The 21,777-nt window shown below is 55.2% G+C and overlaps 1 protein-coding gene across 2 annotated transcripts; it reads left to right on the top strand.

Moving 5' to 3' along the window:
• The first annotated feature begins 1,797 nt into the window (after positions 1 to 1,797).
• VIPR1 (vasoactive intestinal peptide receptor 1) lies at positions 1,798 to 21,515 on the top strand. Of its 2 annotated transcripts, none has more exons than XM_040246143.1 (12): positions 1,798 to 2,119; positions 6,178 to 6,285; positions 10,120 to 10,226; positions 11,782 to 11,885; positions 12,300 to 12,432; positions 14,796 to 14,949; positions 15,482 to 15,542; positions 15,750 to 15,816; positions 16,170 to 16,261; positions 19,016 to 19,145; positions 19,372 to 19,413; positions 20,092 to 21,515. In XM_040246143.1, the coding sequence occupies exons 1-12, from the start codon at positions 2,059 to 2,061 to the stop codon at positions 20,281 to 20,283; spliced, it is 1,251 nt and encodes a 416-aa protein (XP_040102077.1). In that variant the 5' UTR covers positions 1,798 to 2,058; the 3' UTR covers positions 20,284 to 21,515. The 2 variants fall into 2 exon arrangements, with proteins under 2 accessions (XP_040102077.1, XP_040102076.1); XM_040246142.1 differs by having other exon boundaries at positions 11,779 to 11,885.
• Positions 21,516 to 21,777: the final 262 nt, after the last annotated feature.

Genomic DNA, 21,777 nt, shown 5'->3' with positions numbered 1-21,777 from the left:
CCCCAGCAGGATGAACCAAACACAAATCCCTTAAGACAAAGCACCATGAGAATCTTCGACACTTTGGGGCATGAGGGGAAGCATGTGACCCAGCACCCAGACCTCACTCACCCATGAGCCATTAGCATGAAGGCCACACAGAGAAATATGGGTTCCATCTTGGACTGTTAACTCTACCAGTCAGCTAGGGTAAAAATATGAGCTGGTAAGTCATTTAAAGGACTTCTCTGGTAGCTCAGCTGGTAAAGAATCTGCCTGCAATGCAGGAGACCTCAGTTCAATTCCTGGTTCAGAAAGATCCCCTGGAGAAGGGATAGGCTAGCCACTCCAGTATTCTTGGGCTTCCCTTGTGGCACGGATGGTGAAGAATCCACCTGCAATGCAGGAGACCCAAGTTTCATCCTTCGGATGGGAAGATCCCTTAGAGGAGGGCATGGCAACTCACTCCAGGATTTTTGCCTGGAAAATCCCCATGGACAGAGGAGCCTGGCAGGCTACAGTCCACGGGGTCACAAAGAGTCGGGCACAACTGAGCGACTAAGCACAAGTCATTTAAAAGCTGACATATGGAAAGTAACACAGATCTATTATGGAGCATGATACAGTTGTTCATATAACTGTTTAAAAGAAAAGGTATGAGATTTAAGATTGTGGTCCCTCTTTGGAGTCACGTGCTTACAATGGGATTGACTTGTCTAGAGCAATGGTTAAAGTCACACTCTTGGTGCCTAGGGGCCAGACAGGGATCTCCTTAAAAGAAGGAAAAAAGGGGAACCCCCAACACACTTGTGGTCTCCCCAAAACCCTATTGCAAGAAACCTTAGAGTCATCAGGGGAGGGGGCCAAAGTCCATTTGGCCCATAGGGAAACTGAGGGCCAAGACCTTGTCCCAGGGTGAGGGGGACAAGCTGGAAGAGACACCAAGAAATTCTGATTCTGGAGCAATCTGGCGGGACTCTCCCCACAGCCCTGTTGGGGACTGTGACATTCTTCTCCCTGGGCAGAGATGAGGAAGTAGGGTGGCAGCCACTTCCCTAATGCCAAAGAGACTGGCAGAAACTGCCACCAGCCCAGTGGTTCCTTTACTGAGGCCTTTACCACACCTTTCTCCACAAGACCTGACTCCCAAGACCTGTTTTTTCCGGCTATTCTTGGGCAACTGTCATCCCTACTCACATGTCCGCCCCAATGCCAATATCTCCCCGGCACACAAGTTTTACCCTTAATCCCTGACCAGGGCACAGCGGAGGGAGGGGAAAAGCCTGGGCTTCTCGGTGACCTCTGTGAGAGGAGACCTGGTTGGATCATGAGCCATTCTAGAGGGTCCTCTCTTACTTCTTGAGACTTCCCTCACCCTCACTAGATCTGCTAGAGCTTGAATTATTCAGAAACTAAGAAGCAGGGTGGAGGGTCTGGTCAAGGAGGACCAGCATTCCCTTCCCAGACTGGTGACCCAGGGGAAGAAGCACAGGCTCCAGGAATGGGGACAGAGGATGAAAGATGGAGCCAGACTCCTGGACTCCTCCCAGGCCTGGCTCCGAGAACCAGAAGCCAGGGTCCAACTCAGAACAAGGTAGCACCTGCCGGGCCCCACCCATCCACAGAGACTGAAAACAGGGACCCAGGGCTCCCAGCCTAAGCTGGAGGATCCAGTGGGCCAGCTCTGGGCTCCAAGGGGAGGCCCTCTGACCTCTGTCCAGAGTTGTGCCAGCCACAGAGACGGTGTTGTCACAGCCACAGTACTGCTGGAACCAGCAGGAAGCCATGACAGGGCCCTCACAGCAGAGGGCTTTGTGGGGGACATTGGGTAAGAGTTTGGGGTCAGATCTAGGTCAAGGTCAGACTTCAGTCTAAGGTCGAGTTCAGACTGGGGCTGGGGTTCAGTCTGGAACTTGGGTCAGTCCGGTGACTGGGCCTTGCTTAGCCCCACGCTCCTGGAATCCCCAGACGGACAGGTAGGCTGTGGATGAATGAGGCTGATGGGTCCCCCTCCCTGTCTCGCTCCCCCAGGGCGGCTGGGCAGTGGGGCTGCAGCAGGAAGAGTGTGACTATCTGCGGATGATCGCGGTACAGCACGAGCAGTGCCTGGAGGAGGCGCAGCTGGAGAATGAAACGACAGGTGAGGCCCCTGGTGGCAAGAGAGAACCCTCCTCCCTCCACGTAGCCCACCTCCCTCTCACCGTGAGCCCTGCTCCACCCTCAGGTCGAGGCTGCCTAGCGACAGGGCCATCGGATCACCTGGTATCACCCTCTGATCTTCACTCCCCAATCTTGTGCTCCCCACGTTTGGCTCAGCAACTGTTGGGTGAGAATGGAAGGAAATAGAGGGCTTCCTTTAAGAGCTGTTGCTGGAGCCAGACTCACAAGGGCGGGCAGGATGTGGAGAAGCAGAGAGTCTGGGAAGTCAGAAGGTGCCAAGGCTGACTGCCTTTGGCGGGTGGGGAGTGGGTGTAGAGTTCATGCCTCTCTGGGAGGGGGAAGGGCTGAAGCAGTGGGGTGCCTGGGCCAGCTCTGGATCTCTCTCCCAGAGGTCACCTCCCTGAAGCTGGAGTTGCAGCTACATAGCAGCCTGACTCAAGAGCAGGGAGCATTTGTTCTTCCTGGCTCCCCTGTCCCATCTCACTGAGGCTGACAGTCATGAACCCCAGTCTAAGTCCCTCCTTCTGGGCTCTGATTCCCACCTCCTGCAGCACTGAGTGTGTGCAGCATCACGGATGGCCTTTGCCTCTCCCAGCTCTCAAGGAAGTATGGCCCTCTGTCTCCCAGGCCCTGGAAACTATGGCCTGGGGGAGGGTCAGCCAGACCTGCCTACAGTTTGTATGCACCCCCCGCTGCCCCGCCCCTGCCTCTACAGCAGGAAGTCAAGACCAGGCTGCACACAGCCTTGGAAAGTCTCAACAGTGAGATCCAGGATCATGGGCAGCCCGGAGAGGCCCAGACACCAGACTCTAGGCCCTACTAGAGCACCTCCCAGGCCCCGAGGGCAGGCCTCCCTTGTGATCCCAATGAGGTCATTGCTGGCGCAGGGTGCCTGTAGGAAGCCAACACTCTGTCACCAGGCAGTAGGCCTGAGATGCAGAGGAGGCCATGAAGGGTCTGTGGGCGGTAAGTCTGCCCATGATCTTGTGCAGGACTCTGCGTGTTTGTGCACATCTGGCTGTGCACTCCTGGCCCATGTCTGTCTAGGGCTGCATCTGTGCCTCTGGAGCCTGTGTTTGACTCTGAGTGTCTTTGTATGTTTGAGGCATATGTCTCTGTAAGCCTGGACCTGCCTAGATATGTCTGCCTGGTGTGTGCTGTGTGTGAGTGTGAATGTCTGTGGTATGCTCAGTCGTGTCTATACATGTGTGTCCATGAGCTGTGTGTGTCTCTCTGTGCCTCTGCTTATGTCTGGTTCTTCCATGGTCAAGTAAGCCTACCTGTATGCATGTTTACATGTGTGTCTGTGATTCTATGTGCCAGGGAATGCTTGTCAGTGTGTGTGTCTGTGCACACACATCTATAAAATGACACAGCAGAGGCCCGCACCCTGCCTTGCCATCCCCCACCCAGGCTGAGCTTTCTTTCCTATTCAGGTTGCAGCTCCACTGTGGGCATGCATAGCCAGCCTGGGCCCTGGGTCTCTGTGGGCCTGGTGACATGGGCGGTGGGACCTGTGTGGCCTCCCTGGGGCAGACACACAGAGAATACTCCCGGAACCAGCTCACAACCACGGGTGCTCCCAATGCCCAGCATTTTCTTGGCTATCAACCCCTCTCAGCTTCCCGACCCTGCTCTCTCCTGCAGTAAGCCTCTCTGACTAGGTACTGGCCCCTCTTCCTTGGCTCCCCCCAGCCCCACCCCGTCCACCAGCCTGTGCCCCAGCAGTGCACAGCCCAGCCCTGGTGGTAATGAGATTCCTTGAGGCCAAGTGTGGCCACCCCCGGGGGCGCAGAGCCCAGGCTCCCTCCTTTCTGTGCTGCTTCCAGTGAAGTTGAGCTCAGGACACCCAGTTCTGAATCCACTCCTGATCCAGGTGGCCACTGGAAATCTAGAGAGCCCGAAGCCTGGCAAGAACCCAGACACAATAGCTGGCCTGCAAACCAGGGCATGCCCAGCATTGTTAGGGCTATCCACAGACCAGCCAAGCAGAGTTCCCAGAGAAAGGGTCTCGAGGCCTTCGGACCAGGCAGAGGGCAGGCAGTTTGCCGGAGACCTGGAGCTAGCTGTGTAATGGCTCTGTCCCTCAGCTGCTTGTCTGTAGAATGGGAGGGTTAGGTAAGTTCTTATCATAAAGAGGGTAGAACAATGTCTCCCACATATAAAGGCTGCATTAGTGTTTGCTGATGATACCATTAACAGGATCTAGCAAGATTTGGCTGGCAGCTACATGGCCTCCAGAGATGTGGGCACAGGGATGGAAGAGAGACCGGAGCCCTAGTGAGGCCACTCGGGATAGGACGGGTGGTAGCGGATGGGGTCCCCGAGGCAGGGAGCCTACGCTCTCTGGCCAGGCCCCGGAGATCCAGGTGTTCTCAGCCTTCAGCTGCAGGTGCCCCCTGGCTCCCGCAGCCCCAGAAGGTACTCCTACCCTCCCCACTGCTGGCCCACCTTAGTATCCAGAGGCTCAAGGCTCTTCCCCGAGTGGGGATGTCCTTCCGCCTCCTCTTCCCAGGCCCCGTTCTTGGGAACTCGTGAACCTTCGGACCTGGGCTGGGCTGGGTTTGGCCCAGCTGGCGTTGACTTTGGCTCAGGGGTTGGGTTTCCTGAGTAAATCTATGGGACTGGCAGTGTTGCAAAGAGACAATTAAACCTCCCTCGGGGGAGGGCATCCAGAGGAGTCCTTGTTCCTCAGGGGCACCCAGGCCCTGAACAGGCAAGACCACAGCACTGGCATCTGCCTGTTCAAGTGGACACCTAGAGACCCCACTGTGCAGGCTTCACCAGCCGAGGTGAACAGGTGCGCAGTGGAGAACACAGCCTGTGATACAGGGTTTTATCCGAATTCACTCCCTAACCACCAGCCCCTGTCACGGTTCACAATTTTATTGGATTGGAGGCATTTGTTTTATGGTGAGCTTCTCTGGTGGCTCAGATGGTAAGTAATACATCTGCAATGCGGGAGCCCTGGCTTCAGTCCCTGAGTCGGGAAGATCCCATGGAGAAGGGAAGGGCTCTCCACTCCAGCCAGTATTCTTGCCTGGAGAATCCCATGGATAGAGGAGCCTGGTGGGCTACAGTCCATATGTAATTTGGTGTTGTTTTATGAGTTTTATGAAGACTCCTCAAGAACTAGATAAAGCCCAGTATGTTCATCACCGTATCATACCCAACAGCTCCTTTTTATAACAACTATTTTCTACTGCCTCCTTTACTATTCTAAAATGAAACTTAGGACATACACCTTTTTTTTTAATGATGTCCTAATTATAACGTAAAACAAAAATAGAATAAAGACATGTATAATAAAATACTGTGTACACATTCCAGCACAATCACACCAAAAGATAAGAAGACAGAGTCTAAAGGTTGTACCTATAAATATAAATTCTGGGAATGTGAGAGCTTTAAATGTAGATTGATATATATATGCTGGTTACATCACTGACCCAGGTTCATGGGCAGCATTACCATAAGTAACGTGATTTTCCAAAACATTGAACAACTCTTAGTAAAGTTCAGAGCACAGCAAAGCCCAGCCTTCTCTCCCTTTACTTGGCTGCTTCTTTCCTGGAAAACTTGTACTGTCAAACCCGTACAATAAGTGCCTTGTGTTTATCTGTAAGATGGAGTAAGAGTCTAGCCTCTGGTCATTACAAAATGTTTTCATCTGTGCAAACGCCCAGCAACTCATTTGAGAGTCCCAGATGCTACACAACTCACCGTTGTGCAGGACTGCGCAAAATGCTGGCCTGGTATCCCTGTCGCCTGTGCGTCGAATGCTGGGGAAGCTCTTCCTCACAATCTCTGCAACGAACAAACCCCCTCCACTGTTCAAAACACACAAGGGGAGCTCTGTCTCCACCAAAAACCGTGGACCTGTAGTTATGCTTCCTTCCCCTCCCTCCCTGTCTCCCCTCTCCTCAAGGTGGGAGCCTAGACAAGGAGGAAAAGAGTGGGTGCCTGTGGGCTCAGGACCAAGGCTGGAAGCCCCTGGTGACTACGCTGACCCATGTGTCCTCTGCCTTCACCCCACAGGCTGCGGCAAGATGTGGGACAACCTCACCTGCTGGCCAGCCACCCCTAGGGGCCAGGTGGTTGTCTTGGCCTGTCCCCTCATCTTTAAGCTCTTCTCCCCCATTCAAGGTAAGAACCTCAGGTTGAAGGGCGGGAGCTGGGTGGCAGGAGTAGAGGTGGCTGGAATGAGGAATCACCTCTCAAGGAAGTGAGAAGGCAAAGGAGGTGCTCAAGGGGCTAGAGCAGTCGGGGGTGTGGGGGGCCTTCCTGGAAGAGGCTGCACTATTAGTTCTCTGAAGGGCTCATGGGATCTGATTAGCTCTTCCCAGAAAGATAAGTATGTGGGAAGGGCTCACTAAATATTTGTTCAGCGATTGATAACTGATTGACAGTTATGGCTCCCATGTTCCCATTTTGGGGGGCTGGTCTTGGTTCATTCTTTCACTACCTGGAGGCAATGACCTTTCAGACTCTTCGAAACTGGCCTTTCTTACACAACTTGTCAGGTCCTACTTAAGTGAATGTGCACATATAAGACAGAAAAGGAAACGGGGAACCTCTTCAGGAAATGGGCTGTCTTGCTACTGAATAATTAAAGGGGCTTAGGGCACATAGTCAGTCATGCTTTCATTCAGAGAATGTATATTAAATACCTACTAGCTTGACTGGCACTGGGCTGGACAAACGCAGCATGGGTCAGAAGGATAAAATGCTCTGTGTTCAGGGAGCTCATGTTCTAGTTGGAGAGACATTTAGCAAGAAAACATATGCAAATATTATAAGTAGTAAGCAGTGCTGGGAGAGAGAAGAGGCAGAAGCCACCTAAGGCAGCTGTCCTGGCGGCCTCTACAAGGAGGTGATACTGGGACTACTGTCTGAAGACCTGAGCTGGGAAAGCGTCTCAAAGATCCTGGCCCGGGGGTCGCTGAGAGGATCCACAGCCTGTGGTATGAGCCCTGAGGAAACTCAGTGGAGGCCATGTGAGCTCGGGAGAGGGAGGAGGGAACAGGGAGCAGGAGGGCAGAGGCCTGGAGGACTGACAGGACGTGGGCTCGCCTGAGTTCACTCAGAAGCCATGATGGAGGTTACGCAGGAGATGGACACAGTCCAGTTGGGGATTTTTAACTGATAACTGGTTTCTGTGAGAAGAGAGGATTCTGGGAGTACAAATGGGAAAACCCAACCCCAGGGCAGAGGAGAGATGATGACGGTTTGGACTTGGGTGGACGGCAAGTCAGGGGAGGGAAGCAGGAAGGTAGGGGAAGAGGGAGGGAGAGAGATCAAGCGTGCCCCGCTCAGGTATGGGTTTGATGAGCTGGGGGAGGACAGGAGGAGGAGCAGGGCTGGGGTGGGAAGGGGTGGTGATGGACAGGACCTAGAGAAGAATTGAGAGGATGAGCAAAAAGTCTCTCTCTCCAGGTGACCTTTCCCCCTCTGGCCCTATTTCCCTATTTGTAAAGTGAGAATGGGAGGGGGACTTAATGGTCTCAGGGATGCGTGCTCAGCAGTCAAGGAGATCTGGGTGCTGTCCTTGAGGGTGGCCTCTGTGACATGCCTCAGCCACAGGCATGTCACAGTCCAGGCCAGCACCCACCTAGCCCAGCCCTCTTCCAGGGGCACCCAGCACCTGGGCAAGTAGGAGCTGAGCTCCCTGGGGCAGCTCTCATCATGCTCCCTTCAGCAGAGCCTGGCAACCAGCCTTTCTTCAGATCCCTGGAAGCGCCTGCTAATTGCATTCCACTCTGACACTATGCTAATTGCATCCCTCCTGAGGCTCCTCCTTCTGTCCCTGCTGGAATTGAGAAGGCAGCTCCTTCACTTGAGAACCGGAACTCCAGCCCACCATCTGGCTAACGTGGAGGCCGCCAGCCTCACTGGGGCCCCCACCGAGCCCTCGGGCTGCTGAGAGAAGGCAGCTCTTCCTCAGGTGGAGTCAACTGCTCACTGGGCCCACCTTGTGACAAGCTGAATAGGAAGTACACCTTACCCCTCGGTGTCCATCAGCCAGATGCCCTTGTGCAGTGAGCAACCCTCATAGCTATCCTTGGTGGCCTTAGCCTCTGAAAATGATGGTGAGGAATAGGAGACTGGGTTAGGGGCTGAATCTGTAGGGGAAAGAGGGTATGTTTTCCTGGGCAACTAGATGAAAAAAGTGTAAGCCAGGAAACTGGCCTAGCCCAGTGCCCCTTCCTCTGCAAAGTCCTTTCTGCCACAGTGGCAGGAAGGAACCTCACAGTGGAAAGAGACCCAGCCAACTGCTCCTTCCTGGAGATCCCCCCACCCCTAGCCATCCCTCAGTTCCCTATCCAGAAAGTAGGGTGACAAGCGCCTCCTTCAAATGGCAGCCAGGAGGATTCACGGAAATAGTGAATAGGGAGTTACCTGGCATGCTCTGAGCACACAGCAAAGTTTTGAAACATTAGACATGCGCAGTGACCCTCCCTGAGCTCAGGAAAGCTTGACGCCTCCCACCTCCTACAGCTCTGCACCTGGACACCTGAACTAAGTCCTCAGTCGCCTCAGTGCAGATGAGGGTCAAAGTTACCTGGGAAGACTGTGGGGACCACATCTGCTCTACCCTGTATCTCCTATGTGGTTTTGGAAAAGTGACCAGCCTCTTGGAGCATGGCTTCCCAACTGTGATAATTGAGGGGCTCCAGAAAGATAATGTGCCCGAAGTGCTCTATCCAGTATACCTGGGGAAAGTTCTCAGAACGTTCGTTGTGGTGATGGTGATGGCGATGATGTTGATGGTGGTGCTGACGGTGGTGGTTCAGGTGAGGAAGCAGCTAGAGGGCAAGGATGTCAGGAGCCATCTTCTTTCTCAGTTCCTCCTCATCAACTCGCTTCATCTCTTTCCCTAATCTTTTCTCCTCCCACCTTCTTTCTCAACTTCTTACCTCCTCCTCCTACCTGTTCTTTCTCCTCTCATCCTCTCAGCCTCTCCTTTTTCCCTCCTCCTCCTTGTCTCCCTCCTCCTTCTCCCTCCCTCCCCCACAACAAGCCTGGCAGGCGGGCTCTCTCCTGGACTCGGTGCCTCTGTAAGGAGTCCTGGGGGCTCCTAGAGGCGAGGGGGCTCCTCTTTGTCTTGCCCATTTCCTATCCAGCCCCTCCCTGCCCTGAAGAGGGGGACCCTAGGGGGTACCCCTCACCTCACACGGCCCATTAATGGTCCTGTCCCTTGGCTGCAGCACTGGGCCTCCAGGAACAGAGGACAGTGCACTGCCCTGGAACCCAGCCTCAGCGGTTCAGCCCCGAGATTCTGCAATCCTGTGCGGTTCAGTTCTTCTCATGCTTGCTACTGCCTGGGCAGGTGCTCCTGCCAGGAACTCCCACTTCTCTATGTGTCAGGACTTCACATCTGTGCCTTTATAAGATGTCCTCCAACTCTCACCCACCTCCTGCCTTACTCTGGTCCCTCCCCAGCAGCACGTCTGAACCCTGGCCCCGGGGTGTGGGAGGAAACCCAGACCCATAGGCCCAGGCAGACTGACACAGGACAACTGGGCAGGCCTGGGCCCCTTACCCCAGCCAGAAGGCTGCTGTCTGTACACACGGGACCAAGAAACCAAATGACACAGTAGCATCCATGGCCCTGTGACAGGGGTCAGCATTCAGCTCATGCCAAGGGTCAGGAGTCAGTCTGTGCCAAGGATCCAGGCTGCCTGTGATGAGGATCAGGGTTTAAATCGCCCTGAAGTCAGGTTTATACACAGCAAGGGGCAGGAATGTCTGCCCTGTCATCTGTGTGGGAGGGTCCGCTGGCGGTCCTGGAGGGGCTTCTCCCTGCCCCAGGCTGCCCCATGATGTCCTGGGCATCTAGGTGAGAACAGCTGGAACCTGATGCTGCAGCGGGTGGTAAGAGTAGGGCTGAGCCCACGGATAGACAGCCTCCATGCCTACTCCTGCAACCTGCCAGCTCCCACCTCAACCTCTCTCCTCTCCGCCCCGCCCTCCACCCAGGCCGCAACGTGAGCCGCAGCTGCACTGAAGCGGGCTGGACGCCCCTGGAGCCTGGCCCCTACCCCGTTGCCTGTGGCTTGGATGACAATTCATCGAGTTTGGATGAGGTGGGCCTCCATGCACCACACACACACACACACATGAGTGCCCGGGCCTGCTGCCTCCTTCCACTCTCTCCCACCAAGGGGCATGGTTGCCCTCTGTGTAGGAGCCAGGACTCCTGGCATCTGCCCTCCCCAAGCCTCCTCCCTCTCCAGGCACACATTCCCCTGGCTCCCCTCAAGGGTCCAGGAGGATGACACACAGCAGCAAAGCTGAAGCATCACCCTGAGGCCAGCCCACCCCACTCCCTCACAAGAACCTTGCTCCAGCCCTGGACATGGCAGGGCAGACAGAATTCCTCCCCCTGTCTCACGCAGAGGGGAAACCGAGGTGCGGATCCAGGAAGGAACTGGTCTCAGATACCCAGCAGCGAGTCAGAGACAGGGCCAGGGCCATTGTCCTCAGTGCCAGGGCAGGGAGCTGCCCTGGAGCAGACCATCAGTGGTCTCTCTAAGGATGTGGAGCCAGAAGCCAGGGAGAGATACTGATGAGGAGGCTGGAATATGACTGGAGTCCCAAGCTAGGAGCCCCTCACAGCTTTGATGTGTGAACACAGTCTGGCTGTCTGTGATGACTTCTGTCCCACTCCTGATGCCCTTCACAGATAGGGACTTTTACTCCTCCCAAGAGGGCAGCAATTTTCTCAGAGGCCTTCAAAGCCCACCAGATCCTCAAGCATGATCTAAATCCACTAAATCCTTTCTAACCACTGGCCTCTATTCCAGCAGGGAGTGGGAGGCGGGGAGGAAGGAAGGGCTGCCCAGCGACCGTGGCTTTGTGTGTGCATCCGTGGGGAGGGGGCAGCAGGAAGCCCTCAGCATCCAGCTTTGTCTCACCTCCCCAGAAAGGCCAGAATGCCCTCCTCCTGCTAACCCCAGCCCCGACAAATCACACATTTGTGACACTGCCCATCCCTAGTGTCTTCTTTGGGCTTCCCTGGAGGCTCAGTGGTAAAGAATCTGCCTGTCAATAAAGGAGACTTAGGTTTGATCCCTGGGTTGGGAGGATCCCCTGGAGGAGGAAATGGCACCCCACTCCAGTACTCTTGCCTGAGAAATCCCATGGACAGAGGAGCCTGGAGGGCTACAGTCCATGGGGTCACAAAGAGTCAGACACGACTTAGCGACTAAACAGCAACAGTGTCTTCTTTACATTGTCTTCAGTGGGGAGGGAGGGCTTCGTGTGAGGGTCTGAAGGGTGAGCAGTCCTATGCCCAAGGATACCAAGCCCAGAGTTGGCCCAGAAGTTCTGCTGGACACATGACTGAAGAATGAATGGATGAGCCAGTGGAACGTGTGGCATTTTTGCTCCTTCCTCCACTGACATTTCTCCTGTGAAGGAGCAGAGAAGAGTTGAGATCAATCCCCACCCCCACCCTGGGAAGCAGCCCTGACTCGTCTGTGGAAACCAGGGAGTCAGGGGGTCTGGGGACTGGGAGCCCCAGGCCTCAGCCTCCTTGTCTGCCAGGGCAGGGGAGGGAGGCAGGATATATAGGGCACCCCGCCCCTACGTGAGCGCCCCTCACCCCACCCAAGATCCTCACCCCCCTCCCTCTAGCAGCAGCAGACAATGTTCTACAGTTCTGTGAAGACCGGCTACACCATCGGCTACAGCCTGTCCCTCGCCACTCTCCTGGTCGCCACGGCCATCCTGAGCCTGTTCAGGTGAGGACCAGCCCGAGCCACAGGCCTCAGAGCAGACTGACCAGGTCACTCCGCACCCAGGCATGCTGTTCCTCGCTCCACGGTCAGCCCCTATTCAGTCCTGCCCCAGCTCCCCTGCCAGGCCAGCCTCCCCCCGAGACAGCAGGCGACTCAAAGTGTTCCCCTGCGTCAGCCTCGCCCCTCACAGGGTGCCAGTCACGGGGGGATAGGTCACCAGAGGCCTGTGCCCTGGAAGGAGGTATGGCAAGCCAGGCTGCACATGTGGATAGGATGCTGGGGGACAGGGTCCCCCTTGAGGGTAGGGTCCGCATTCAGAGGCTTCGAGCTCTCCCCTCTCTCAGAGCGCTGGATGTGTTGGATGGGGTGGGGGTCCGAGGCCTTCTTCGGCCTCCCAGATCTGGCCACCTCCCACAGGAAGCTCCACTGCACACGGAACTACATCCATACGCACCTCTTCATATCCTTCATCCTGAGGGCCGCCGCCGTCTTCATCAAAGACTTGGCCCTCTTCAACAGTGGGGAGACGGACCATTGCTCCAAGGGCTCGGTGAGGACCCATCCAGGCCTGCCGCCCTCTGCCCTCTCTCCTCTTCTCTCTCTCCTCCCTCCTGCCTTCTCCTTCCCCTCTCTCTCCCTCTCTCTTTTTCTCTCTCTCCAAAGATGGCCAAAGTCCTGTCTGACCCTCCCTCCCACAGCAGGCGGGGGTGGTTGGCTGTCTGGGGGTTCACATACCTCCTCCTGCCGATGAGAAACACCTCTCCTAGGTGGGAAAGGGGACACTTGGTGCCACAGCCCATAACCCTCTTCCCGCCTCCACTGCTAACTTCCCATGGTGAGACCTTAGGGATCTCCCTGCCTCAGTTTCCCCATCATGCAAGGACATTTGAGCTTCCTTCCAACCCTCCTCCCTGCCATCTGCATCCCCAGGGCTCTGCTCACTGTGCCCCCCTTTTTCCTCCCCCCATGGCCAGTCCCACCCCACACTGCCCTGGCTTTTCTTCGTTTCTTCCCCTGCCATCAGTCACTCTGGACCTGCCTAGGGAAGGGAGATTGAGAGCATTTAAAGAAGTCATTGCCCATCACTAAGGAGTCCATCTCCAGGTGATTCTGAGCCCCTCCCTGAGTGCCCCGCAGCCCTGAGCAGAGACAGAGAGCTTGAGACCAGTCCTGGCTCCCGTCTACCCCTTGTGGTCAGTGACTCACTGCCTCATGAGTGACCTCAGAGGTAGTGCATTACTTCAGGGGTCAGCAGTACCTTCTCCCCAAAGAGTGAGATTGAAAGTGAATCTCTGCAGAGAGTGATGGTAGAATCTCAGTGTCTCAGGGGAGAGGAAACACCAAGAGGAGCCCCCTGGCCATTCCCAGAGTGCCTCAGATGACCCTGCCTGTGAGCTGGGCTCAGACCCGTGGGACATGAGCCCCAGAGCCTAGGGAGCAGCCTGCAGCCTCTCAGCGCACTTGTTGAGAATAACTGTGGCTTCCCTATTCATTAGCAGCTCTGTGAAGCTTTTCTAAGGCAAGAAGCGGCACAGATAGTTGTCCTGTTAAAGATCTGAGTTATTCTTGCTGTCAAGCAAATGGGGGAGGGCGGGGGAAACAGACTACCTATAGCAGGAGGGACCTAAAGTAAGATCTGAGGAAGGACTTTCCAGCCAGGAGAGGAGTGGAGTCTGCTCTCTGAGGACGCTTCAAAGCCAAGGGCACAGGAGAGAATGGTGGGAACCTGAGGTCGGTGCAGGGAGGAGTGAAAACAGAAGACTTCTGGAGGACGGTGTCTCTAAGCTCTGGCTTACCTGTATCTGGGCTCACTTTGAAATGGAAGATTGTTTCTGGGAGAGGACAGAGGGTCCAGAAGACCTTCTGATCATGCCAGCTGGGCCTCCCAGAGCTCCTGATTGCCCTCCCCAGGGGTGTCCCTGACTTCTCCCTTGTCCTCACCCACCTGTCTAGGGAACCCATTCTTCACCTATCTTCTTCAGCCCCCAGGAGGAATGAGCACCCCTCCCATCTCTTTTTCCTACTTTCTTTATCCTCCTTCTCTTCCTCTTCTCTGTCCCTCTTTCCCCAACAATTCCATCTCACCGCCCCCGTTTGCTTTATAGCTCACAGTGCCCACTGCTACAGGCAGTCTGTCTCCCCTCCCCTCCCCTGGCCTTGAGGCTCCTGAGACAGTCCACAGCTCCTCTGCCTACATGCTCAAGGGACTCTTGCTAATAAAAGCAAGAATTCTCCCTTATACCTCTTCCAGCTACTTTCCATAGTAATTGGAATAAGGTGATTGAGTAGCAGAGGTGGTAAGTGGATGGATTGGTAGCTGGATGGCTGAGTAAATAATGTGTGGATGACTTGAGTAGGTGGAAGGATAGAAGGATGAAGTAAGAAAAATTGGATAGATGATGGGTAGAGGGGTGGGGTATATTGGTGGGGGGTGGACAAGCAGATAAATGAATGGATGAAGAGACGTCCAGGTGTCTGAGTCCGTAGTGGATGTCTGGTACGTAGATAATAGATGAATGGAGAGATTTCTGGGTGAGTGTGTCGATGGCTTGGCAGATGAAAGATAATGGTTGCTGATAGTTGATGGTGGATGCATGGATGGTAGGTAGAAAGATGGGTGGCTTAACAGTGGATGCTGGGGGTAGGTGGGTAAGTGTATGGATAAGTGGATAGGTGGGTAGATGGATGACTGGGTGGGTAGGTGAGTTAATAGATATATAATAGGAAGATAAATAGATAATAAATTCATGGGTGGATAATTAAAATTGTGAGCTTATTCCAAAGCATCTGATGGTCTAAAATTAGAGCTAACCGGGAAGTTGGCTGTACTGCAGTTCTTCACCCGACAGAAACGTGGGCAGGCAGGGACCCCTGCTTGCTCCAGTGAGCCCGCTCCCTGCTCCTCCCCTGCAGGTGGGCTGCAAGGCGGCCGTGGTCTTATTCCAGTACTGTGTCATGGCCAACTTCTTCTGGCTGCTGGTGGAGGGCCTCTACCTGCACACCCTGCTCGCCGTCTCCTTCTTCTCCGAGCGGAAGTACTTCTGGGGGTACATATTCATCGGCTGGGGTATGGTACCAGGGAGGGCTGCCAGGATGGGAACAAGGGGACAAAGCTCGGGGAGTTCTTTAGAGGGGCGGGTACCAACCCAGCCTGCACCCTTAGGTCTTGCTGGGCTGCAAGTCCTACCTGAAGGGCACTCTGCCAAGGATCGGGAAAAGTCCTCCAATTGCCTGGCCCCTGAACAGGCGCCCTCTGGCTCCAGCTGCACCTCGGGCTGACCTGTGGGACAGACAGGCTCTCTGAACATCCTTCCACTTCCCCTCACCCCTCGAAACACACAGGGATGCTGCTAATCTATAAAGCACCTCTGCCAAAAGGAGAGAAAGACTCCCCCTTTATGTAGACAGGCACGTCCCTCAGTCTCAAAGCTTCGCCCCCTCAGCAGAGTATCTCTGCAGAGTGAACTGTCTATGTATGCCACCAAGTGACCGCATTGGAAACCCTCCCTTTTCTCTCCCTGTCCCTCCCTGGTTCTTCCTCCTCATCTCTCCCTTTTTCTCCCATGCCCTCTTCTTTCTTTCTCCTTCGGTCCTGACAGGGGTGCCCAGCACATTCACCCTGGTGTGGACCATCATCAGGATCCACTTTGAGGATTATGGGTGAGCTGTCAGCCGGCCCCCTCCTCCTGGCTCCCGACACTCAGGGCAGATCCCCTGGGTGGGATCAGGAAGGGCTGGGGAGTAACAGCCTCGGGGCCAGTGGTTTTTAAAGGGCTCTGGGGCAGAGCTGGGGACAGTGGGAGGAGGACTGACTCTCTCGGGCTGAGTACAAGCTCTCTCATTCTCTCCCACCGTCCCCTGCCCCAGATGCTGGGACACAATCAACTCCTCACTGTGGTGGATCATAAAGGCCCCCATCCTCGCCTCCATCTTGGTAAGGCCTCCTCCCACCACTTAGGGATGGGGAGACTGGGCCCGGAGTGGGTAGGCAATTGACCAAGGCCCCACTGGACATTCACGTCTGGGTCAGAACTGAAATCTAGACTTCCTGATCAATGCCTGAGGCAGGACTGTCTGCAACTCTCCCCAGAAGTTCTTCCTCTAGAGTAGAGAAAGCAAATGGGGAGGTCCAGCCCTTGAGGGTGTGAAAGAGGGTTCCTGGATGACTCTCCCGAGGAGGGAAGAGCTAGGGAAAAGGTACAATAGACAGGTAACTGGGCCCTGGGGGAAAAGGCCATCAGTCCAGGGGACTACTCTCCCACCTAACCTTGGCCCCCCACCCACCAGGTGAATTTCATCCTGTTCATTCGCATCATTGGAATCCTGGTTCAGAAACTGCGGCCCCCAGATGTCGGGAAGAGTGACAGCAGCCCGTACTCGTGAGTTCGGGCCCAGGGCCCCGGCCCTCCCAATATCCCCAGCTTGTCCTCAGATCATTCCCCATTCCCTAGAAGCTCCCCTCCAGAGTCACCAAACAGCCAGCAGGCTCTGCCCAGCTGCACCCCATGGCCTGGCTCAGTCCACACGTCCCCACACCCACCCTCGCCTGGCCCGTGAGTCCCAGGCCTACTTCTCTTCACGACTTGCCTAGAAGGGGATCTGCCCTGCTGTGTATCTGCTGCTAAACTAGGGAGCTCGAGAAGATAGTGGACAACCTATGTCCTGTTCACACCATGCGCCCAGTGCCTGACTCATCATGCCTGGCACAAAAATGGAATGTGGTAGTTGGATGCCTAGGAGGAGCCCCAGGTCTACCAAGGAGACATCCATATTCGGGACTCAGTAGCCCGAGAGTAGTAACGGCACCCACAGGTTACACGGCGGGCGCGTGCAGTAGGGTTTCCAGGGTCCATCTCATTCCATCCATATCGCCTCCTCCAAGTGTTAGTCACTCAGTTATGTCTCACTCTCTGTGACCCCATGGACTGTAGCCTGCCAGGCTCTTCTGTCCATGGGATTCTCCAGGCAAGAATACTGGAGTGGGTTGCCATTTCCTTCTCCCAAGTCTCCTCCAAATCGTACCCATTTCACAGATGAGGAAACTGACCCATTCTCCCTCCTCTTCCTCAAAGGTTTGGGAGCACATCATCATGGTAGGGGGAGGGCACATTGCCCACAGGGACAGAGGTCATAGCCTTGCTTGAAAGGTGTGAGGGGCATTCCTGTGCTTGTGGGGACGAGAGAATCGGCAGGTTTCATGAGAACAACTAGACTGGAAGACAGAACTAGAGAAACACAAAGCGGGTGGCTGTGGGAGGGTGAGTCGGTCTGTACACCCACAGATCGGAACAGGAGATTGATTATCTGCACCGCACAGACAAGGCAAACCTGGGGCGTCCCACCAGGACCTTTCAGTCCTGGGATTCTAGAATGTTCTCCTGGGCCCGGCTTCTCTCTGGGGAATCTGTGCTGTGGTTCTAATCTGGCTAGAAAGAATGTCACGAGCTGCTGGATTTAGGATTCTATTCTGGAATCCTGCAATTCTCTCTGATGAGACTAAGACGACTTGGGTTCCTGGTGTGACAGCTCTCCCTCCTGCCGGGTGTGGAGGCGGGGCTTCCCTTCCAGTTTGAGAAAGGAAGGCCCTGCAGGGGCTCAGTGGGCCGGAGGGCTAGCATGGCAGGCCTGTGCCCCCTCTTCCTCTACTTTGCCTGCGGGGCCTTGTTTCCCCCAAACATACAACTGCTCAAAAGGGCTTGGATCTGAGGCAGAGCGAGCCGGTCATCGCCAGGTCCACGTGGGCGAGGTGGAAACTGAACAGCTGTCGGCAGGCAGAAGAGGTGGGGGAGTGGAAGATGGAGCTCCCTGTGGAGGGACTGTCAGCTCCCACTCTCCACCTCCCCACAAGCCTTCAATTTAAAGGAAGCCTCCATCTGTCAGTCGCGGGTGCGTGGGATAGGTTTGCAGCCAAAGAGCGGTGGGCAGGGCTGGGGATATTGGTGTGGTGGGGAGCCAGGTCCAGGAAGGAGTGGGTAGGGCCAGGCCAGCTCTTCTGCCCACAGTTTGCTGTGGGTCCTTAGGCTCAGGGCTAGGCTCCCCTGGACTGACTGCCAGGGCAGGAGAGATAAAGGCAGAGACACATCCACCCCTCAGACCTCTCCCAGCCAGAGGACTGTGGGTTCACGCTGCCTGGACCACCTATGAGGTCAGGGGGCTGGGAAGCCTGAACCAGGATGAGCCCTGTTCCATGGAAAGCAGCGAGTCATTTCAAGTGACTGTGGACCCTGCTGAGCACGCAAGGGTGGTAAAGGAAGAGCTGGTCTTTCAGAGAATGCTGAGGTTGCGTGTATTGGTCAGGGGGAGGTGCGGGAAGGGGTGTGATCCCAGAAAAGGTCGCAACTCCTGGGGAAGTGGACACAGCACAAGAGCCAAAGACAGGCCTTTGCTAGTGGACCCCGAGTCACCCCTGGTGACCAAGCACAAACTTGAGCACCCACCATCCTCCCAAGTGACCTTGGACAGATGTGCTCAGCAACCCAATGACAAAGCCCTCCTTCCCAAAGGCCCTCAAATTCCAGTAAAGCATTGGGCTCTCATGAAAACATTGCACTTCGTAGCACCCAAAGCACTTCCGAGTATACAGTGGTTGGATGGCATCACCAACTCAATGGAGATGAGTTTGAGCAAACTCCAGGAGATAGTGAAGGACAGGGAAGCCTGGTGTGCTGAGGTCCATGGGATCCCAAAGAGTTGGACATGATGTAGAGACTGAAAAACCACTTCTCTTATTTGACCATGTTGAGCATACACTCACCCCATTGTACAGATTGGAGAAATTGAGACCAGGGAAAAAGAAACCACGATGTCCCGTTGCTTAATATCCCCATTAGTGGCCATGGAGCCTGAAATAACCACTATTATCATCATCCTTGGGTTTTTCAGCAGTGGCCTTCCTTTCTGTGCTCTCCTCCAGGAAGTGAAATAGGGGTTACGCTCTCTCTCTCATGAGCCTGTCCAGGAGAGGAGGGCCAGGGGGCATGAGGATATAGGCACTGCAGATACGGAACACAAACCTGTGGACATGGGACTGGCGAGAACCCACAGCCCATCCTCACACATCCCGCTCCTTGTCCGTCTTCTGTGCCCACATGTGTGGACACGCATGCCCACTCCTGCCCCTGCCCTGTCCCCAGGAGATTGGCCAAGTCCACCCTTCTGCTGATCCCCCTGTTTGGCGTGCACTACATCATGTTTGCCTTCTTCCCCGATAACTTTAAGGCTGAAGTGAAAATGGTCTTTGAGCTCGTCGTGGGGTCTTTCCAGGTAGGAACTGTGGACGTAAGGCTGCATTCTTCTCTGGGCTTTAAGGGAGGGGATTCTCCTGGGGCCTTGGCCTCTTGCCCCTAGGTGCCAGTCTTTCCATTGTAATAAGTATCTATTAAGCACCTAATACGTTTAGCCCTTTGATTAACCAAGGGAACACAGGTGGGCAGGGCTTGGGGCTCTGCCAGTCTGTCTACCTCACTTCTCCTGCTCCCTTCCTTCCCAGGGTTTCGTGGTGGCCATCCTCTACTGCTTCCTGAATGGCGAGGTAAGCCCCTCTCAGAACTTGGGGGCCAGGGAACAGAGTCTCGTAGCCCCAGGATCCAAAAATCCTGATGTGCAGAGCAGAGAAGGGTCAAACCTTGCTATGCCAAAGGTGGTCCTCAGACTAGTACGTCAGTGATGGCACCTAGGACCTTGCTTAAAATGCTGATTTCTGGGACAACTCTGGACTTTCTGACTTTGAATCTGCTTTTAAGAAAATTTCTGGGGATTCGTGTGATTCATGAGAGAAGAGTGTGAGAAGTGCTGTGTTGGGTGGCTATGTGCAGTGTGAGCGAGGATGGTTGGAGGCAGCAAGAGAAGGCTGAGTCACTGTGGAGCCTGGTTACAAAGCAAAAAATCTACTTGGATGAGTTCAAGTGATTTAGAAGGCAAGGATCAGGAGACTAGAGTACAGCCACCCCGGGCAGCATCCCACTCCCTCCCTAGACTGCATTTTCTGATCCTTTCTGGCTCCCACCTCCCTCAACTCCAATCGCTTGATTTGACCTGGCTCCACCAAGGAGGTCCCATCTCTGCAGCGCCCAAAGTGGCATCTGGCCCCTTACATTAGACTCCTCAAGAGGATATGACTGACTGGCTCCGCATCCTAGATGGAGTCTAGCCCAGTCAGCATGGCAGGAGGCTTCCTTGGGGCGGGCCTGACCACTCTCCCTTCTCCCAGGTGCAGGCAGAGCTGCGGCGGAAGTGGCGGCGCTGGCACCTGCAGGGCGTCTTGGGTTGGGACCCCAAATACCAGCACCCGTCCGCAGGCAGCAACGGGGCCACGTGCAGCACTCAGGTCTCCATGCTGACCCGCGTCAGCCCCGGTGCGGGCCGCTCCTCCAGCTTCCAGGCCGAAGTCTCCCTGGTCTGACCGCCAGGTGTCCAGGCGGGTGGGCGGCCCCTCTCGCCAGCACCGCCCGCCACCCCGCGCGGCACCGGGGGCAGAGACCTCTCGGGCGAGGTCAGCCCCAGCCCTGAGCTCAGGAGGCTTCCCAGGGCCCCCAGATCACTGTCCGGAAGCCGCTGGAGAACGCTGCCTTTGCGCCTGCCTGGAGAGATGAGGGTACATAGGTGGACGAACGCTGGAAGCTCCTACTTGGAAGACGTGGGGTGAAGCTCAGTCTTCAGACTCCGCCCCCAAAGACTCCCTCCGCCAATTGAGGGCAAGAAATCTGCGTACTCTCTCCTGATTCCACCCCCGGTAGCTCTCGGACCCGTCCGACCCATCGGAGAAAGGCCACCGCCTATCCCCAGACAGTGCATTTGGGAGTGTGCTGTTATCTCAGGCGACAAGGGTACTGCCCCGAAAGGCCACCTGCCACCACCACCTGGACAGTGCCTGGACAGTGCCACCGCTGACATCAGGTTCTTTTGGGTTAAGCATCACCATTCAGGCATCTCTCCAAACATGCAGTCCCCTCCCTCAGTGCCTCCTCATAGCTGCCAGCTCTTCGCAGTGAATGAGTTTTTCAGCCTCCAGCAGGTGCGGTTGTAAACAAGGAGTTTTTAGTTTGGGGAGGGCAGCTATCTCCATAGTCCCCGCTAAGGTGGAGTTGCCCCGGGATGGCTGGACCAATTCCAGGAGATTACCTCCAGCCCTACCGAACCTCATGGGCTTTGAGAGCTGCCCACCAATGTGCCAACTATTAGTACCAGGCTCAGAGATGATGGACCCTCACAGGCCCCTTCATCCTCACAGCAACCCAGCAAGGTGGGCACTAAATCACAGTGAGCCTCACACAGAGCAGGTACCTCACCTTGTCACACCGACAGGATTTGAACTCAGATCTTGCTGATGGGAAAGTGAAAGCACAGACTTTTCTGCTGCCTTTTATATATTGTAACCAGCTGGACCCTCTTGCTTATTTGTATCACCATTGATATTATTATTAGCACCATCCCCAGGCCCCATTCCCATTCTCTCCGGAGTGTGGCTGAGGAGTCCTCTGGCCCGTGTATCCTCTGGACAAGAGCCTGGGGGTTGTCACAGCCTGTATCTTCCCTGCACCCCTGTGGCCACACGGCTTGCTACCCACACCCAGCCAGAAGATCCCGTCGGGACTGCAAACAGGCTTGTGCAACAATAAACACCAGGTTGGATTATCCTGGTTTTCCTGATGGTTGGTGTTCCCATGTGGGATAAAATGGGGACCAGCTTCCAACTCGTGGCCATCCCCCCCACCCCCCATTCCAAGGAGGGCTGGTCAAAATCGTCACCAAAGTCAGACGCCACCACCCCTCTGGCTTCCATGTGAGGAACACACAGTTCTAAGGGCTTTCAACTCACATATTGCTCAGTGGTACCCTCTCTCCTCTGAGGGTGGTGACGTTATATCCCGTCCTTGTTGTGTCCCCCTGCCCCCTA

The sequence above is a fragment of the Oryx dammah genome, unplaced genomic scaffold (genome assembly GCF_014754425.2).
Source record: "Oryx dammah isolate SB20612 unplaced genomic scaffold, SCBI_Odam_1.1 HiC_scaffold_9, whole genome shotgun sequence".
Taxonomy (NCBI): domain Eukaryota; kingdom Metazoa; phylum Chordata; class Mammalia; order Artiodactyla; family Bovidae; genus Oryx; species Oryx dammah.
The sequence above is the reverse complement of the archived record's forward strand: the minus strand, read 5'-3'. Positions and strand labels throughout refer to the sequence as shown.

Bases quoted from the DNA above. Each gene is read 5' to 3' on its own strand.
- VIPR1 (XM_040246142.1), top strand. From the start codon at position 2,059: ATGATCGCGGTACAGCACGAGCAGTGCCTGGAGGAGGCGCAGCTGGAG. The intron at 11,886-12,299 runs GTGAGGACCAGC...CACCTCCCACAG, and splicing joins GCCATCCTGAGCCTGTTCAG to GAAGCTCCACTGCACACGGA. The intron at 14,950-15,481 runs GTATGGTACCAG...CGGTCCTGACAG, and splicing joins GTACATATTCATCGGCTGGG to GGGTGCCCAGCACATTCACC.